The following is an 18,784-nucleotide window of genomic DNA, read 5'->3' as shown; positions in this document are numbered from 1 at the left end:
TTCCATCATGTGTTCCCACTGATCCTCCGAGACATTTTGCTCCCAAGCTAGATTTTTTAAAAAATTGTCCTCAAAGGCAACAAATTTTAATTTCTGTAAGCCCGTTACTGCTTACAGGTTCACCCCACAAAAGAAAACAATTTTGAGTCTGAGAGTGCTCACAGTCCAAGCAAACCCTTCCATACATCTACATAATCTATTCTGATTTCAGGGAACAAATCGCATGTGGCTGGATAGGAGAATCAGGTCTATGAATTTTGCATGATTTTCTAGCTTCTAGGCACCAGTTACTCACTCACTGCTGCCAAACGATTTTTAAAAAGTAACAAATTAGAAAAAAGCAGTGTGGCAAACCATTGTTTCGACACTGTTCTATTATGGGCACCTGGGGACAAATTTTAAAAAAGGAAACCCAGAAAACTGCAAGAAAGGCTGGTTGGTTTTGTGGTGAAGCGAGGAGCTTATAGAGGCAACATAGGATAACTTCTGCAGTAAAGTTACCACGTTTCAATTATCTTACAAAGCAAGTGTGAACACTACAGGTTCAGGACTGATTAGCAAAAATTGTTGCATTGGTTGGCCATTTTAAAAAATTCACATAGTTGATATGTTATGGAAAATGTATATATTTGTGTTGAAAATGGGAGATGGGTTAATTGCACGCTTGAAAGTTATTTCAGAAGCAACCAGGAATATTTTTAATGATTTCCAGGTCCCAACATGCTCTTCAGAGCTCTCTCAAGAGGCTCCAGATGGTCCAAACCTAGATATGGTTTCTGATAATGCTGTCAGCTTCCAGGTGGGGCCAGGAGATCTTGGGTTGCCAGGTCCTCTCTATGTCCCAGCAGGGGGATGGGGTGAGGGATGTCATCCTGCCCACAGGTGAGGAAAATTGTACCTTACTGTTTAGCAAATGATACACATGAATCTCATACCAAAGCTGCGGTCAAACAACATGCTAGGCATGGTTTGGCCATGCATGTAATTACACCATTTTATTTTGTAATGGGAAGTTTTGATCAAATATCCCAAACCAGCTTCACCACACACTCTGAACTATTATTGCTGCACTCCAGTCATGAAGTGGGTGGCATCCTTTGTTTGGTCTGTCTTTCAAGCATGCTCCACAATCCCGCAGCCAAGTACTGTGGCCCCCTCAGCCTCCTTTGCTGTGCCTCTCTTCCTTGGAATAGATGGGAGGGGAGTGTAAACATTATGCAGATCTTCATGAGAGTAGCCCCATTGACTTAAGTACATTTATTCTTGAGTAAATCATGGGCTGCTCTCAAATAGCAACTCTGAAGATGAAAAAATATGGGAGCCTAACTAGGGACTATTTCCACAACTTTCCTATTTCCACAACTTTCCAGACCAAAGAAACAGGAGACAGGGGTTGGAGGTGGGGAGGATTTGTCAATCAAAAACAACTCCCCAATTCTGACAGATTGCTTGGGTGCAGAAATGTGCAAGCAGTGATTCAAAACCCTGGGACGAAGGTCCACTTATGTGAACACTGCTAACTGAATAAAAAAAGAGGAGAAAATGGAAGAGAAGGTTCAGACTTCCCAAGTTGGTTGACTTTGCAACAGGGGAGTTCAGACTGCTGGAAATGTGGATGAAAGTGCTGACCTCCATAAGGATCAGACTTTCCCTGGTATCAAAAAACTCTAGTTTGAAGACGGGTCAGAATGGGGTGCCAACAACTGGGGAATGGGAGGCAGATGTTGCTCCCATTCTTAAATCTGGAAGGAAACAGCAACAATATTGAATTAAACTGCTCGTCTGACCACAGACCAAGTTAGGGTTATAGGTGCATGGAACCATACCCAGAGAAAACTACAATAAAATTTATATACTGAATGATTGCTTTCTTAAAAAGGCAAACACCAACAAAGATACTGCCAGGTGCAGTTCAATAATCACAGCAATTAACTGACTAAAACTTATTCTCAAATAGCTTTACTTACTAAACGTATTTGCCAAGCCAAATTTGATTATCAAAATACTGGGCTTGTTTACTTTCAGATTGGAGTCCAATGGTACCTTAGGGACCAACAAGATTTTGGAGTATAAACAGGGCTTTTTTTTCCTGCCGCAGCCCACAGGAGCGGAGCTGGCCCAACCCATCATGCAGCAGCCACATGCTCCCAGACCAGGCGATGTGGCCTAATATGCAAGTAAGCTCCTGCTGAGCTTTTTCTACAAAAAACCCACTGAGTCAAAGCTCCCTTTGTTATATTTGGTTTCAAAAGTGTATACCTTAAAAACCTTGTTGGTCTCTCAGGTCGACTGGACTTAAATCTAGCTCTTCTACAGCAGACCAACATGGCTGCTCTCTGAAACTATTGTTTACTTTTAGAGCCAGTTTGGTGTAGTGGTTAAGTGTGTGGACTCTTTCCAAGTATGGTGATACCTTGCAATAAAGGGGGTGCCTTTTGTTAAATGGTATGCTCTCTCATATTGATAACAAACTGTCCTCTTTCTTCAGAAACGGCCCACTGCAGGAATTGTTTTGCGAGAGCTGTTTTCAAGATCAAACAGAGGTTAATGTGTGTATAGAGCTCTACTAAAATCAACAGATTCCTCTTCTTCTAAGTAAGACAGGAAGGTTGTTGTGGCTTGCCCTTTCCAGTAAGAGAGCTGTGCAAAATCCAGCACACGGATTCTGTAAATATCTCACCCAGCCACTTGCTTACCAGACACATAAGGTCAAAATGCCATCAGTCTTCTCGCCTGGTGGGTGAGAGGAGGAACATATTGCATATGGGCTCAGGCAGAGCCCTAAGAATCAATCTCATTTTCCTCAAGAGGTTAATGTATTATAACTTTAGCAGCACTTCAGAGAAATATCGCATTAAGACCTCCCCCTAGCCCAAATCAGAGGGGAAAATCCCAGAGCTAACACTATGACACTGGGGGACTTCCTGTTGCAGGCTTAGATACCAGAATCCGTCATACATAAGCTGCCTGTTACCATACAGTACATTCCAAATGCTGAACTGATAACCAATCATAGTACAAAAAACAACAACTGGGTTGGATCTAGGCACCCTGATCTCTTGCCAAATTCTCTTCCTTACTATAGCCCCAATTCCATGTGACTTTTGTCCATGCAGGTCCCATGATACCCAGAATAGCTGTTTTGGGTGGCCAAAAGAGACCCCTCCACTTGATTTCATGAACAGAATAGCTGGTTGGATCCAACCCTTTGTTTATAGCACCTGCAGCTAAAGCTCAAATTTCACCGTGCAATTCAATTATTTTGGCAGGCAAAGACCTGCCAAATTATCTGCAGATGGCTCTAGCTACTGTTCACTGCACAGATATTAGCTGGTGGAAAACCTCGTCTCTGTTCTCGGAAAAGCTTTAGCTGCTGATTTCTGCAAATCCAGCTGCTGCTAGAAGCGCCAAAGCAAACTTGGCTTTTCTCCTGATCAGCTGGAAGTGACAAAGCCCCTCCAAGTCCCTTGTCCAACAAAAACAAGCGTCAAGGACTGAAATCCTGTTTCTACTTCAATTAGCCTCTGGTTTCAGCAAATATCACATGGCAGCCTGAATTCTATGTGAACATGGTATAGTTTGATTAAAGCTTGTTTACACATGGCATTGGCCAGATGGTCTTCCACCCAAATCCTAAAGTTTGCCCTGCCTTGGACTGTAGTCTGCACTAGTGGGCTGCATTATTCAAATATGCCCCAAATCAAATTAATTTCCATTTCTATATTTAATCAAAAGGAAAAGTACGGTTTCTTTCTATGTCTGACCTTAAGGAAAAGAGGGGGTGATCTTAAAGTTATTTATGGTAATTTTTAAAAAATATCTTTGTAGAGCATTCTTTTTAGGGGAGTTGTCTTACACTTGGGGTCTTCTTCCTTTTGAGTAAACATGGTTTACTGAGTTTTTCTAAAACTGCAAAATAATGCAAATATAATCTATTAGTTATTTAACAACACTTTTCCATCAGCAAAATATGCCTAAGCCAATGGCAAATTTTGACTGCGTGATTTCACTTTGATTATGTAGTTTTATTTCTGGGTCAGCCTCAATTAGCTGAGTTGCCATCATACAGAAAAATTTCTCATTTGGAGGTCTTCTCCAATCACAATTTAAAGAAGGGTAATTTTCTTTAGACAAATTGAGCTACATTAAATTTAAAAGGAAACTCTGTACATCTGCTTATTTTGGACTGTTTCCATTTGCATCGAGACCTTTTGTGAATAAGCAGTCTCAATAACTGAATTGATTTTTAAAAAAGAACATATCTACTCTGAACTCTCTCTCTCCTTCTTTCCTCTCTTCCAGAATTCCCTTCCCATCTGTCAAATCAATCCTTTATTCTTTCTCCTGTTTCATCTGCTAAGGTGACTACCCTGTCAGCCTTGTTCAATCCCTTCACATGGTCTCTCCCAACATCTCCCCCACATCGATTCTGTTGAGTATCGGACTCTGCACCCGCGCCGCGCAAGCCGGGACGTCCTCGGGTTACCTGGCGCAGCGCGGGAAAAGTCACCGCCAATCAAGACCAAGCGCGGGAAGTTTAACTGGCCAGGATTGGGCTGGCCAGCAGGGGGGTTGATCCGGGGTGCATGTATATATTAGCGGACCCGGCCGCGTGTTCCCCAGTTCTGTAATGTACCAGCGATTAAAGACCAATGCCTTTACCACGTCTCGTCTCCCAGTACATTACACTGGCGACGAGGATGGGATCTAGATAGGTCCGGCCGGAGACGAGGAAGGCGAGAGACCGCAGGATCGGGCAGCCCGCCGCCACCATGGCGAACTCGAGCGTAACGACGGGCCATCTTGCGGAATTCAACCCGGAGCACCCCGAGAGATGGGAGACCTACACCGAAAGGGTCGAGTGCTACCTGCGGGCGAACCTGATCGACGATGACGAGAGAAAGAGAGACGTCCTGCTGAGCGTCTGTGGCGAAGAGACCTTCGAGATCGCACGAGGTCTCTCCGCTCCAGCTAAGCTGACGGAGAGGACCTACCGGGATGTCGTGAGGCTCCTCACGGGCCACTTTTCACCCCAACCGTCCATCGTCGCCCGCCGATTCCTCTTCCACAAGAGGGACCAAAAGTCGGGGGAGACAGCGGCGGTCTACCTGGCGGCCCTGCGGCAGATCGCCGGAAATTGCAACTTTGACAAAAGGGACGAAGCCCTGCGGGACCGTTTCGTCTGGGGCCTCCGCGACGAGCGATTGCAGCAGAAGCTCTTCGCGAAGGAGGAGCTAACGCTACAACAAGCCTTCAACGAGGCAACGGCCTTCGAGAGGGCCACCAAGGCGTTCGGCCAGCCACGAGGTGAAGCAGTCCACCAAGGGGAAACGGAGCCAGAAGACCGAACAGAGGGAGAAGCGTTTCAACTCCGGCGGCCCCAAAGAACGGACACAAGGGCCCCCACTAGACAGCGAGCGACGGAGAGGGCCACCGCCACCACCGGTCCCAGGTGCGCCAGCTGCGGCGACCCCCACGAGCGCCGTGACTGCCCGTACCGCAACCTGGACTGCCGCAGCTGCGGAAAGACGGGCCACATCGCTCGGGCTTGCCGGGCCAAGAACAGCCGCCGACAACCATCAGCGCATCACGACTCCCTGGACACCCACACGACGGCATCCACCACTCTGCAGGTATTGAACTTGCCCCTATCGGCCCCAGACAAGGTCAAAATGTCGGTCCTAATTGAGGGCGCCCCCTGCACCATGGAAGTGGACTCGGGTTCCTCCATCTCCATCATTTCGGAGGAAACCCTCAAGAAACTATGCCCCCACCGCCGCCTTCAAACGAGGCCAGCGGACTTCGTACTGAGGGACTTTCAGAAGAACCCAGTACACATCGTGGGGTGGGCCCGGGTGCATGTGGAAAGAAGGGGTTTCAGAGGGCCCCTGGACATCCTAGTGGTCAAGCGCCAACTGACCACACTTCTAGGGTTGGCTTGGTTCAATCCCCTGGGGATCCAGCTGGTGGGGGTGGACCACTTGCAGGCAAGCAATTTCGACGGGGTCTGCCGAGAGTTCCCCGAGGTCTTTGATGGGTCTTTGGGGAGCTATAAGGGTCCGCCCATCACCCTACCGATTGACCCAATGGTCAGGCCCATAAGGCTTAAAGCGAGGCGCGTCCCGTTCGCCCTTAAGCCGAAAATAGAGGCAGAACTGGACCGCCTAACGGCCCAGGGCGTCCTAGAACCGGTAACATACGCGGAATGGGAAACCCCCATAGTAACGCCCGTCAAACCCAATGGGGAGGTGAGGATCTGCGCTGACTACAAGTGCACGATCAATAAGGCGCTACAAGACAACCCCTACCCAGTCCTGGTGGTCAGCCACGTCCTAGCAGCGCTAGCCGGGGCGAAGGTTTTTGGGAAGCTGGACTTAGCACAAGCATACCAGCAACTGCCGGTCGACGCTAAGACAGCGGAGGCGCAGACGATCGTGACCCACAGGGGCGCGTTCAGGGTTAAACGGCTGCAGTTCGGGGTCAGTGTGGCTCCGGGGATATTCCAGAGCATAATGGACTCTCTCCTGAAAGGGATCCCCGGAGTTCAACCCTTCTTTGACGACGTTTTAATCGCCGCCCCCAATGAAGGAGAGTTCTGCTGCCGCCTGCGCGAGGTCCTCAGGCGGTTCCAAGCGGCGGGGCTGAGAGTCAAAAAGGAGAAATGTTTGTTAGGGGTCCCGCGAGTGGAGTTCCTGGGGTTTGCCGTGGACGCGGCGGGGATACACCCGACGGCGGACAAGACCAGGGCCATAGTCCAGGCTCCTGCGCCCAAATGCAAGGCAGAACTACAGAGTTTTTTAGGATTGTTGAACTTTTATCACACGTTCCTACCGCACAAAGCCGCCGTAGCGGAACCGTTGCACCGTTTGCTGGATAAACAGGCCCCGTGGGTCTGGGGCCAACGCCAAGCCGCGGCGTTCCAAGCAGTGAAGGACCTCTTGGTCTCTAACGCGGTACTTCACCACTACGACGAAAACCTACCCCTGATCCTAGCTTGCGACGCCTCCCCCTACGGAGTAGGAGCGGTTTTGGGGCACCAACTCCCGGACGGGAGGGAAGTGCCAGTCGCGTACTATTCACGGACTCTATCTCCAGCGGAGCGGAACTACGCTCAAATTGACAAGGAGGCCTTGGCGATCGTGGCGGGGGTGCACAAGTTCAACGACTACCTCTACGGTAGGCGTTTCACCATCGCCACGGACCACAAGCCGCTCCTGGGCCTCCTAGCTCCAGACCGTCAGACCCCCCAAATCCTATCCCAGAGGGTCCTGAGGTGGAACCAGTTCCTGAACTCCTACACGTATGAACTGGTCCACCGCCCGGGTAAAGCCATGGGACACGCCGATGCCCTCAGCCGCCTGCCGCTCCCCATGACAGAACCGGATCCCGCCCCTGCACATGGGGTAATGCTCATTGAATCGCTCCCCGAGCGCCCCCTGCACGCGGCGGAGGTGGCTCGGGCAACAGGGAGGGACCGCATCCTGGCACGGGTCAGGGACTGGGTGGGGAGGGGGTGGCCATCAGGCAAAGTCGAAGACGCGTTCAGGCCATTCACGTCCAGGAAGGACGAGCTATCAACCCACAAGGGGTGTGTGCTTTGGGGCAGCCGGGTGGTGGTTCCCCCCCCCCCTTGCGCAAGCAGGTGCTGGAAGACCTCCACGAGACCCACCCGGGCATCGTGAGGATGAAAGCCCTGGCCCGTAGTTATGTGTGGTGGCCGGGCATGGATGAGGAGATAGAGGGGTGGGTGAGGAGGTGCCAACCCTGCCAAGAATCCCGGCCCGATCCCCCATCAGCCCCGGTCCACAGATGGGAGTCTAACAGGCGACCATGGTCCCGCCTCCACTTAGATTTTGCAGGCCCGTATCAGGGCCAAATCTTTTTTATACTTGTGGACGCCTACACAAAATGGCTGGAGGTGATTCCAGTAGCCTCGACCTCCACAGCAGCAGCCGTCCGGGCACTCAGGAGGGTCCTATGCACGCACGGGATCCCAGACACCCTGGTGACGGATAACGGTACTGCATTCACCTCCCGGGAATTCCGGGAGTTCACGGAGAGGTACCTCATACGACACATAAGATCCGCACCCTTCCATCCGGCCACCAACGGCCAGGCAGAGCGGATGGTGCGGACCACCAAGGAAGCACTGGGGAGAATAGTACAAGGGGATTGGGACCACCGCCTCTCAGCCTTCCTGTTCCACAACAGGATCACCCCAAACCCTATAACGGGATCCAGCCCCGCAGAACTGCTTATGGGGAGGAAACTGACAACACGCCTAGACAGGCTGCACCCCGACCGGGCCCCCGAGGTCCGCGGGTCCCCAGAGGTCCGGGAGGCGGTGCGGGGGTTCTTTCCGGGTGACCCGGTATACGCGAAGAACTTCGCAAGCGGTCCCGAGTGGGTCGCGGGGAGAGTCCTTAGGGTGACAGGTTCCAGGTCATACGAGGTGACCACCGAGGGGGGCCAGGTACTAAGGCGGCACATAGATCAGCTGCGCCGCCGCACCCTACCCGAAGAAACAGAGGAGGTAGGGAATAGGGAACCACGGGCAACCGAAGGTCCGGAAGGGCGCTCGCCAATACAGGACCTACCCACTTATGACGCCCCCAGAGACACCGAACCAGAGCCGGAGCCTGAAACAGACCCCAACATCCCGCAGCCAGAAGCAGCATCGCCCACAACGGAACCAGCCTCCGCACCAAGAGCGACCCCGAGGAGATCGACACGGGAACGGAGAGCACCGGAGTACCTCCGGGACTATGTGGTTTAAACTAAGGGGGGAGGAGTGTTGAGTATCGGACTCTGCACCCGCGCCGCGCAAGCCGGGACGTCCTCGGGTTACCTGGCGCAGCGCGGGAAAAGTCACCGCCAATCAAGACCAAGCGCGGGAAGTTTAACTGGCCAGGATTGGGCTGGCCAGCAGGGGGGTTGATCCGGGGTGCATGTATATATTAGCGGACCCGGCCGCGTGTTCCCCAGTTCTGTAATGTACCAGCGATTAAAGACCAATGCCTTTACCACGTCTCGTCTCCCAGTACATTACAGATTCCCTCCTCTTCATTTTATCATCAACCAAGTCTACTTTGGCTACTTCCCAGCTATGTTTAAACATGCCAATATTTCTCCTATTCCCCAAAAGCCATCCACTGGTCCATCTCCTTCTTCAGCTACCAAGTGAGTCCCTTCCATCCTTGGCTCCAAACCACTTAGTCCCACCGTGAACACCCTCTTTTCCAGTTTGTCTCTTCACCCTCTGCACTGCAGCATCCACTTTCTGCATTCCACTGAAATAGCCTGTTCCAATGTCGCTGCCAGATCCAAAGTCTCTACACTGTCCTCATCTTCTGCTGCCTTCTATATAAGTGACCTCTCATTGTTGCTTGAATCCTTTCACATCTTAAGTTTGCATTACTCTGTCCTCAGAAGGTTTGTTTCCTACCTGACTTATTTCTCATTCATTGTTTCCATCTTGTTTCTTTCTCTGCTGGACTTCCCCCAAGGACCAGTTCTTGGCTGTCTTCCATTTCCTCGCTCTACACAATCTCTGAGTGATGTCAAATCTCATGGCTTTAAGTACCACCACCTGCTGTTGATTCCAAGCTCTATTTCTCCCCTGAACAGCTTCTCTGAATCCAGTTGCACATCTCTAGCTGTCTGTTATGTTTCCATTACAATGTTCTATTGCCAACTTAATCTCAGTATGTCCAAGACCAATCATCTCCCCCAAGCCTTTCTCTCTTCATACACTCTCCACATTCATAGACAATGTCACCATCCACCTATGCCATCACCATGAAATCTTGGATTTATCTTTGATGCTTCTTTTGCTTTTGTATGCCCAGTGTTGGAAAAATACTGCCCTTTCCCTGTACTGATTCAGCAAAAGCTCTAGTTCGTATTCCACATATCTCTCATTGTAACCCTCTCCTCTCTGGTCCTCCAGCCTCCCTCCCCTTGACCAACTATTCTGCTGCCAAAATATGTCTCATATCCTCACCATGTGACACCAACCCTTATGCTTTTCCAGTGGTTTGCTGACTGCTCAACCCCACTCCTCCTTACCTTCAAAGCTTTCCATGGCCTTGGTCCCCTCTCTTTATTTCTCTCTCTTTGAATGGAAATGTCAGCTGGTGCACAAACACCCCATTCAGCTACAGCCAACATCTGACACTAGACTCCCATACACATTTGGTGACCACTGTGTTAGTAAGATTTTAATGTGTTATTAAATCTAAATACCGTGGGTGCCTCTTCTGCATAATTTTCCCTCTGCATGAGACTTGCTGGAAATTCGGGGATGGATTTCATAGCTTTCCTTTTGGCTTTTTCCGTTTGAATGTTAGTGAAATAGTTGACAGCCGCAAACTCAATCAGGGCCGAGAACACAAATGCAAAACACACCGCGATGAACCAGTCCATGGCAGTGGCGTAGGAAACTTTGGGTAAGGAATGCCTCGCGCTGATGCTTAGAGTTGTCATAGTCAAAACTGTGGTTATTCCTTTAAAAGAAAGGAAACAAAGCAAAATTGGTTGCTGTATTTAGGCAGTTAGAACAAAATCATATTTCACGCTCACCTATGCATTGGGCACCTCAGACCCTAAAAGGGTAGGAAAGAAAGAAGCTATGTAAAAGTGTGTCAATGTATACTCCATATACACTGGTGTGGTCCTTGCCATATGATCCTTACTCCTATGCAGGGTTGCCAAGTCCAATTCAAGAAATATCTGGGGACTTTGGGGGTGGAGCCAGGAACAAGGGTGTGACAAGCATAATTGAACTCCAAGGGACAGCACACCTTTTTAAATGTCTTCCTTCCATAGGAAATAATGAAGGATAGGGGCACCTTCTTTTGGGGCTCATAGAATTGGACCCCCTGGTCCAATCACTTTGAAACTTGGGGGGGGTACTTTGGGGAGAGGCGCTAGATACTATACTGAAAATATGGTGCCTCTATCTCAAAAAACAGCTCCCCCAGAGCCCCCGAAACCTCCAGATCAATTCCCCATTATACCCTATGAGAATCGATCTCCACATAGGGAATAATGAAGTGCTCAGCAGATGTTCTCCTCCCCCCCACCACCCTGGTTTCTGGCAACTCTGAAGTGAGGGATTGGCCTCTCTACTCATGAGTTGCAGCCAACTTCTTCCAAGTAACACAGACACCCCATCCCAAGCGGAAGCCTTTCCAATCAGAGACTGGAGCCTCCGGAGGGGGAAAGGCACATGATGGCTGTGGGGGTGAGGCTTCCCCCCACTGGCCAGCTGACTGGGGGCGGGAAGGAGCCTGGGGAAGCGGAAGAACCCCCGCTGGAACCTGGGGATTGGCAAGCCTACTCCTATGGTCCTGACAGATCAGTTTAAGTGTATCAGTAAAGACTAGCCCTCCCCATTTATCTGAAGGTTTCTCTGCACAGGCACCATGCTCATTTAGACCCCACTTGAACAGTTTTATAAAACCCAGTGTATTTTTCAAGTAATTCATGTCTTAATGAACCCCAAAACTCTTATTTAACAGCCCAGTAAGTAGACTGTGTAAATATACAGCAATTAAGATGCTAATCATTCAGTATGTTTCATTCATTCTTCCAGGAACTATTTAACGTCTGTGAGATCTCACAGGAATTAATTCATGGGGGGGGGCATCATTCACAATAAACAATAATCCTTAATTCCCTTTGTATTTTTGCATTGAACTGGAGCTACTGCATGGGTTCAAGCAAGCAGAGCCGGATTAACAATTAGGCCAAGTAGGCACTGGCCTATGAGCCTCTATGTCTTTAGGGGGCCCAAGCCAGCTTTCCCCCTACTTGCAGCCCTCCCAGCCTGCACGCGCAGCCAGCAACTGAACTGCTCTTTGCCCAATTTGCCTGGTGCAGCTGCTGCTGGCGTTGTCACCAAGTTTGCCTCTTTTTGCCTCTCCCCTGCAGCTTAGTAAAAGGGGCTTTTAAGAAGGTGGCTGCAATGGGAGCCATGCGCAGTGGGGCGGGTACTCAGACTCTGAGATAATTTGCAAGGGGCCCCCCAAGATTTCAATTGCCTAGGGGCCTCCACAGGTTTTAATCCAGCTCTGCAGGCAAGCCGAATTGTGTTTTGTTTGTAGCTGCTCCCAACGACATCTGCTCATTACTTTTGTGTTAGAATTCCAACTTCATCGTAACTCATCTCACCCTCAACACCAGATTAGCAAATGCCTTCTCCTACCAAATGGTGTTTTTCAGGCCTTTACAACTGCAAAACTAAAAGGTTCTACTGAAGCAGAACTCCAAACGATAACAATTCCAGATTCTGTTTACCGCTTCCCCCCCCTCCCTTTTTCGCCAGACAACAGTAAAGAAGAATGAACTCCATATTGGTTTTAAAATAATATGAGAGACTGTACATTTCAATAAAGTGACAGAGGAGACAGCAATATGTGAGCGAATACAACAATATAGTGTTTCTCCCAACAGATCTGTACTATAGGTCTAATGACACAGAACAATCCACTTACAGAGCCTGGACTGAGGCTGTAGCTTGAATCAGGACAGAATACAATCAACTCAGACAAGGCTCACTATATCCTTGAATTTTGCACAAACCGATCCAGGTCTGAATCTTGCACAAACTCAGGGCTTTTTTTGAGCAGGAACACAGTTCCAGCTGGCTTGGTGTCAGGGGGTGTGGTGTAACATGTAAATGAGTTCCTGTTGGGCTTTTTCTACAAAAAAAAACCCAGCACAAACTGATCCACAGATCAGGTGCAACTGCACAACCAAAATTACATCCACAGAGCACTGCCTATTGGGACATGAGGCATCCCATGCAGGTACCCAGTCACATTTCTGGTATCTGAAACAATGGGCCAAAGACTTGCAGGAGACTATCTACTTGGACTTAAACAGTTGGCACAGTTCAAACCCTACAGCAAGACAAGCAATGATTAGTGCAAACACATGAATCTGCCTTATACTAAGTCAGACCACTCATTATAGAGTCATAGAGTTGGAAGGGACCTCCAGGGTCATCATGGCTAGTTTTGTCTACTAACTCACTGCAGATCTCCAGGGTCTCATGCACAGGACTTTTTGCATCACCTTCTACCTGATTGTTTTAATGCTGTCCTATGGGGAAATGCACTGCAGTCAGAAAACTAACAAAGCAGGTCCTGTCCAGAGGTAATTTTCTTCAGTCCAGTAGTCTATGTGGGTATTTGAGTACATAAGCCCTCATGGGAAATAACTGAAGCAGGGTTTTTTGGGTTTTTTTTTTGTAGCAGGAATTCCTTTGCATATTAGGCCACACACTCCTGATGTAGCCAATCCTTCAAGAGCTTACAGTAGGCCCTGTAAGAAGAGCCCTGTAAGCTCTTGGAGGATTGGCTACATCAGGGGGCGTGGCCTAATATGCACAAAGGAGTTTCTGCTACAAAACAAGCCCTGAACTGAAGTAACACAGTCCAGTGCTGCAACAAAATGGAAGATTCCCAGTGAGGAAGGTAGGCTATAAATAAGGTAAACAAACAAATAAACAAGATTCCATAGCAGATACAATCCAACAGGAAAAATACTTAAAAGCATTATGCTAAAATTAAGACTCTGAAAACTAAAACCCATAAAAGCAAAGTTACAACTATAAGCCTGTAACTAGGGTTGCTGGCTCTCTGGGGCTCACTGGTGGGGGGGGGGAGCTTTCCAGGAATGGGGAGCAGCCGACATTGCCGAATGTGACATCCTTGACATGATGACATCAATTCAGCATGTCATCACATTGGGGACGTCGCACTGGGTCATGTAGGCTTGCCAATCCCTAGGTCCCAACGGGGGTTCTCCTGCTTTCCCAGGCTCCTTCCTGCTCCCAGTCAGCTGGCTGGCAGGGGGACGCCCCATCCCACAGCCACCATGTGCCTTTCCACCTCCGGAGGCTTCAGACTCCGCTTGGAAAGGCTTCCTCTTGGGATAGTGTGTCTGTGTCTTTAAGGCTGAATGGGAGCAGGGGGAGCAGGCAGAACAATATGGCTGCTCCCAGTGGCTGTGAAAGCAGCCCAGACCCTCCGTTGGTTGCACAATCTTTTCAGAGGCCGTTTGCATAGGAAAGGTAAACTTGAACCTTTGGTTGCTCTGTGTTGCTTTGAAGAAGTTGGAAGTTCAGCAGCTCGTGAGTAGAGATGCCAATCCCCCACTTCAGAGTTGTCAGAAACACGGGGGGTGGGGGAGGGAAATGTCTGCTGGGCACTTCATTATTCCCTATGGAGATCAATTCCCATAGGATATAATGGAAAACTTATCTGGGGGTATCTGGGGCTCTGGAGCGGCTGTTTTTTGAGATAGAGGCACCAAATTTTCAGCATAGCATCTGATGACTCTCCTCAAAATGCCCTCCAAATATCAAAAGATTGGAACAGGGGGTCCATTTCTATGAGCCCCAAATGAAGGTGCTCCTATCCTTCATTATTTCTAACGCAGGGAAGGCATTTAAAAGGTGTGTGAGTCCTTTAAATGTGATGGTCAGAACTCCCTTTGGAGTTCAATTGTGCTTGTCACAACTTTGCTTATGGCTCCAACCCCAGTGTCTCCTGGCTCCACCCCCAAAGCCCCCAGATATTTCTGGTACACTCCTTTGTCAAATAAAATCAAATCTGTTATCAATAAACATTGGCACCTGTTGAGTGACGTGCCAGGATGTGAATTTAAACCTTATATAGGGCTTCAGAGAACCCACAGTATAAGGGATTTAATTGTACATTCAGACTTTAAAAAGGACATGAGTAATGAACAAGCCAGCACTAAGTCAGTGATTGGAAATTTTCCTTGCGGCAGGTGCAAGGTCTACCCTTTAGTGATACAAACTAAAGAATTTGTACACCCTACCAGTAACATAAAAATTAAATTAAGACATTTTAGTTCCTGTTTGTCATGCAATGTCATGTACGCAATCCTGGGTGGCTGTCCAAGAATTTACATAGGAAATACTACAAAACAGGTAAGGGTCCAGATCCTGGAGCACCAATCTCGATTTCGTTTAAAAAATTTAGAAGCTCCTCTCACGGAACATTTTATGTCCAAAAACCATACTGAAAGGGACATGAGATTTTGTATAAGTTGTGCTTTGTATAAATATCAAGGAGTAAATAAAACTCAAGACAAGATTCAAAAGATCTTAGGCCCTTTTCATGCTTACCAGTGAAAACCGGAAGGGAATCGGTATTGTACCCCCTTGCAGTAACACGAGACAGGATGGGAGTTTTCAGGAACATGGTTTGGTTTTTTTCGGGTAGGGTTCCATGATTGAAGTGAGCCATTTCACACTGTTCCGCTTTTATCTCGCTTCCATCAGCGCCAGCCGTTTTCTCACCTTTTTTTGCCCACCGGCGTGATTTCCAGCTTTTTTCTTTTAACGTCTTTTAAGATTGCTATAGTGACGTCTCACAACAGCACCACCCTAGGGATAGCTGGGGTCCATTGAGATGCCAGAGATTGCCGCCACTGAAACTTGGTAACAGATGCCCCATTGGATACACAGTTCAAATGGGAGATCAGGGCACCAGGCATTGGTCTGTCACCTGTCTATATCACTTCCATGCCCACACGGGAGTCAGGGGAATGTGATTGGTTTGTAGGTGACTCTGAGGCACAGGTTTTTTTTTGGGGGGGGGGCTGTTGCCACTTGGAGAGGGGTTGCCCATAGGGCAGCAGGTTTCGGCGGGAGAAAAGACCAACAGTGATTGGTGAGACAGATGTTGCTAACTCAGCCTGATGTGCACCCATCCATGCCCACAGTCCTGCCATGGTCTGATGGCTGATCACCCAGAAAGGTGATGGCAGACAGCCTTCTTGACTTAACGCTTCCTCCCCCCTGCAGTATTCTATGAAGCTCCTTATAAAAGGGGCATGTGACATTTTTATTTCCAGGATTGGAATTATGTGCAATTACCCACCTGTATTCTGCTCTCAGACTTTTGGTTTTACTCCTACATTCCTCTGCTGTCCTGTCATGGCCACATTTGGCCATCTCTGCTGAGGCTTTTTGATAGCAAGCATAATTCCTATGGGATGTCTGCAGAGCTTCTTGGATTTCATCATCTCCCCATACTGCTAGGAAATCCAGAATCTCCTGCTCACTCCAAGCTACACCTCTTGACCCACTCATCCTCCTCACAGTTCCTGGCAAACCACTCACCAACCTATTAAACCAGACAATCTGCTCACCAACTACAACCCACAGAAATCTGTGGCTTCCCCCCCCCCCCCGGACATTTATACCTGCTGCAGTTTGGCACAAGTCGCATGGATGGGTGCACATCAGGCTGAGTTAGTAACATCTGTCTCACCAATCACTGTTGGTCTGTTCTCCCGCCGAAACCTGCTGCCCTATGGGCAACCCCTCTCCAGGTGGCAACAGCCCCCCCCCCCAAAAAAAAACTGTGCCTCAGAGTCACCTTCAAACCAATCACATTCCCCTGACTCCCATGTGGGCATGGAAATGATAGCGAGAGGTGACAGACCAATGCCTGATGCCCTGATCTCCCGCGTGAACTGTGTTTCCAATGGGGCACCTGTTATCAAGTTTCAGTGGTGGCGATCTCTGGCATCTCAATGGAGCCCAGCTATCCCTATGGTGGTGCTGTTGTGAGACATCGCTATAGCGATCTTAAAAGACGTTCCAACAAAAAAATTAAAAAGCTGGAGATCTGACGCAAAAGGGCGCGAAAACTGCTCACGGATTAGATACTGGACATTTCACACAGCGCCCCATACCAATTTCAACCCAGAAGGAGGTGTTGAAAACTGGAAGAAGCTGCTCTTTGTTAGCAGCGACTCAGGCATGCCTCACTACTGGGACAGCCGCAGGACTGTGTGAAAAGGTGACAGTATTCCGGTAGCAGCCAGTTACTGAGTCGCGTTTGTCTGAAATGCCAGCAGAAACCCGTTACTGTTCAGTAACTGACCAGCTTCCATACTGGAATACTTAGGCCGTGTGAAAAAGCTCTTACTTAGGGAAGAGGCTGCTCTTATTTTTAAAATGAATGCACTAGAGCCCTGGGGTCTAAATTCTGCTTTAGACTTATCTTGCTATTTATAAGTTGGAATACTTTTGAACTGTGAGAAGCTCAGGATTTCCAGCTCCTTTTGATGAAATGGCTGTTTCTAATTGCGCTAATAAAGGTTAGAATGTAAGGGGAAACTTTTGAGAGTTTTCTCCAGAGCTAGTGCTATAAGAAGGGTTTCGTTGGATGTTGGTGAGTTGTTAGAATTTTAATAGCATAAAATATATTGGATACATTGTTTTTGGATGAAACACATGTTAGTTTGATTGCTTTCTGGTTGCAGGAATGTGGGAGGTGTCTCTTAGATAAAGGAATCTGAAACAGTATTACAGGCAGCTTTACTGTCAAGAGACTTATCATGACCCACTATTTTAAGAACTTCTACAACTAATGAAAGTTTCAATATAACATCTGCAAGAGTGAAGAAATAATTTCTAAAATTTAAATCGTCTGCATTCGAAATTCGAACCACACTAGCACTTTATTCTTCCCGTGGAGTCAGGTGAACGTCATTGAGCGCTTTAAAGTCAAGAAATTGACACACAGGAACTGAAAATCTTTTATGAACTTTATTTCTATCCTTGCACATTGCATTTGAGATTTATGAACTTTTGCAGCATGTAATGAGTTTTATTGTAATATTGGTGAATCACAACTGAATAATTATTAGAATTGTTAAGTACTTTCAGGATTCTTTAGTTATTTTTCCACAGTATTTTTGTTGTAATTTCACTCCTATTTTGTGGAACTCTAGACTTTATCAAACCCTAGGGTCATGACTGTTTGGGGCGGGGCTTCCCCTGCTCGCCACCTCGCTGGTGGCAGGCAGAAGCTCACAAAATCAGGGGATCCCCCGCTCTCGCTTGGGGGCTGCCAACCTTACCTGCAACAGCAGTGGAAGAGGGAAGGGAAAGCAGCCAAATGCAAACAAAACAAATTAACAGCACCAACCAAAGGGTTGGTTTGAAAAAAAAAACCCTGTTCCAAGTGTGGTCTGAAAACAAGAATTTCAGGAAGTTAGAGGTAGGGTTATCAGGTTCCCACACCCATGTACTGTCAGGGTATGGGGAAGAGTAAGGTTGCCAGCTCCAGGTTGGGAAACTCCTGGAGATTTGAGGTGGAGCCCGTAGAGGGCAGATACCTCAGTGGGGTACAATGCCATAAAGTCCACCCTTCAACGCATCCATGTTCTCCAGGGAAACTGTAGTCTAGAGATGAGCTGTAATTCCAGGGGTCCCCCCTGGAGGCAGGCCTACGTTTTTAAAATAAAAAATGGCAGGTGAGATCTGGCAGGTGAGAGCCAGTTTGGTGTAGTGGTTAAGTGTGCGGACTCTTATCTGGGAGAACCGGGTTTGATTCCCCACTCCCCCACTTGCACCTGCTGGAATGGCCTTGGGTTAGCCATAGGTATCGCAGGAGTTGTCCTTGAATGGGCAGCTGCTGTAAGAGCTCTCTCAGCCCCACTTACCTCACAGGGTGTCTGTTGTGGCGGGGGGGGGGGGGGTAGGTAAAGGAGATTGTGACTGCTCTGAGACTCTGAGATTCAGAGTATAGGGTGGGATGTAAATCCAATATCTTCTTCTTCTTCTTCTACACACATTAATTTCTACAAGACCCTGTGCATGGGGCAGGAATGTAAAAAATGCCTGATCTGCCCCACCTCTCCTTAATCCCCTTCCACAATTTAATTAGCACCCTCAGCCAAGAGTTTTTCCTCATTGAAACCAGCAGCCATTCCAGAAAGAAAAAGTTCT

The 18,784-nt window shown here is 48.3% G+C and overlaps 1 protein-coding gene across 1 annotated transcript in view; it reads right to left on the bottom strand.

Moving 5' to 3' along the window:
* GABRA4 (gamma-aminobutyric acid type A receptor subunit alpha4) overlaps positions 1-18,784 on the bottom strand; it is a 91,784-nt gene that overhangs the window by 23,794 nt on the left and 49,206 nt on the right. Inside the window, exon 8 of the mRNA XM_060246302.1 lies at positions 10,246-10,505. Coding sequence (XP_060102285.1) covers positions 10,246-10,505 — 260 coding nt within the window. The remainder of the gene's footprint in view (positions 1-10,245; positions 10,506-18,784) is intronic.

Source organism: Heteronotia binoei, chromosome 9 (genome assembly GCF_032191835.1).
Source record: "Heteronotia binoei isolate CCM8104 ecotype False Entrance Well chromosome 9, APGP_CSIRO_Hbin_v1, whole genome shotgun sequence".
In the NCBI taxonomy this organism is placed as follows: domain Eukaryota; kingdom Metazoa; phylum Chordata; class Lepidosauria; order Squamata; family Gekkonidae; genus Heteronotia; species Heteronotia binoei.
This window is presented reverse-complemented; position numbering and strand designations above follow the sequence as displayed.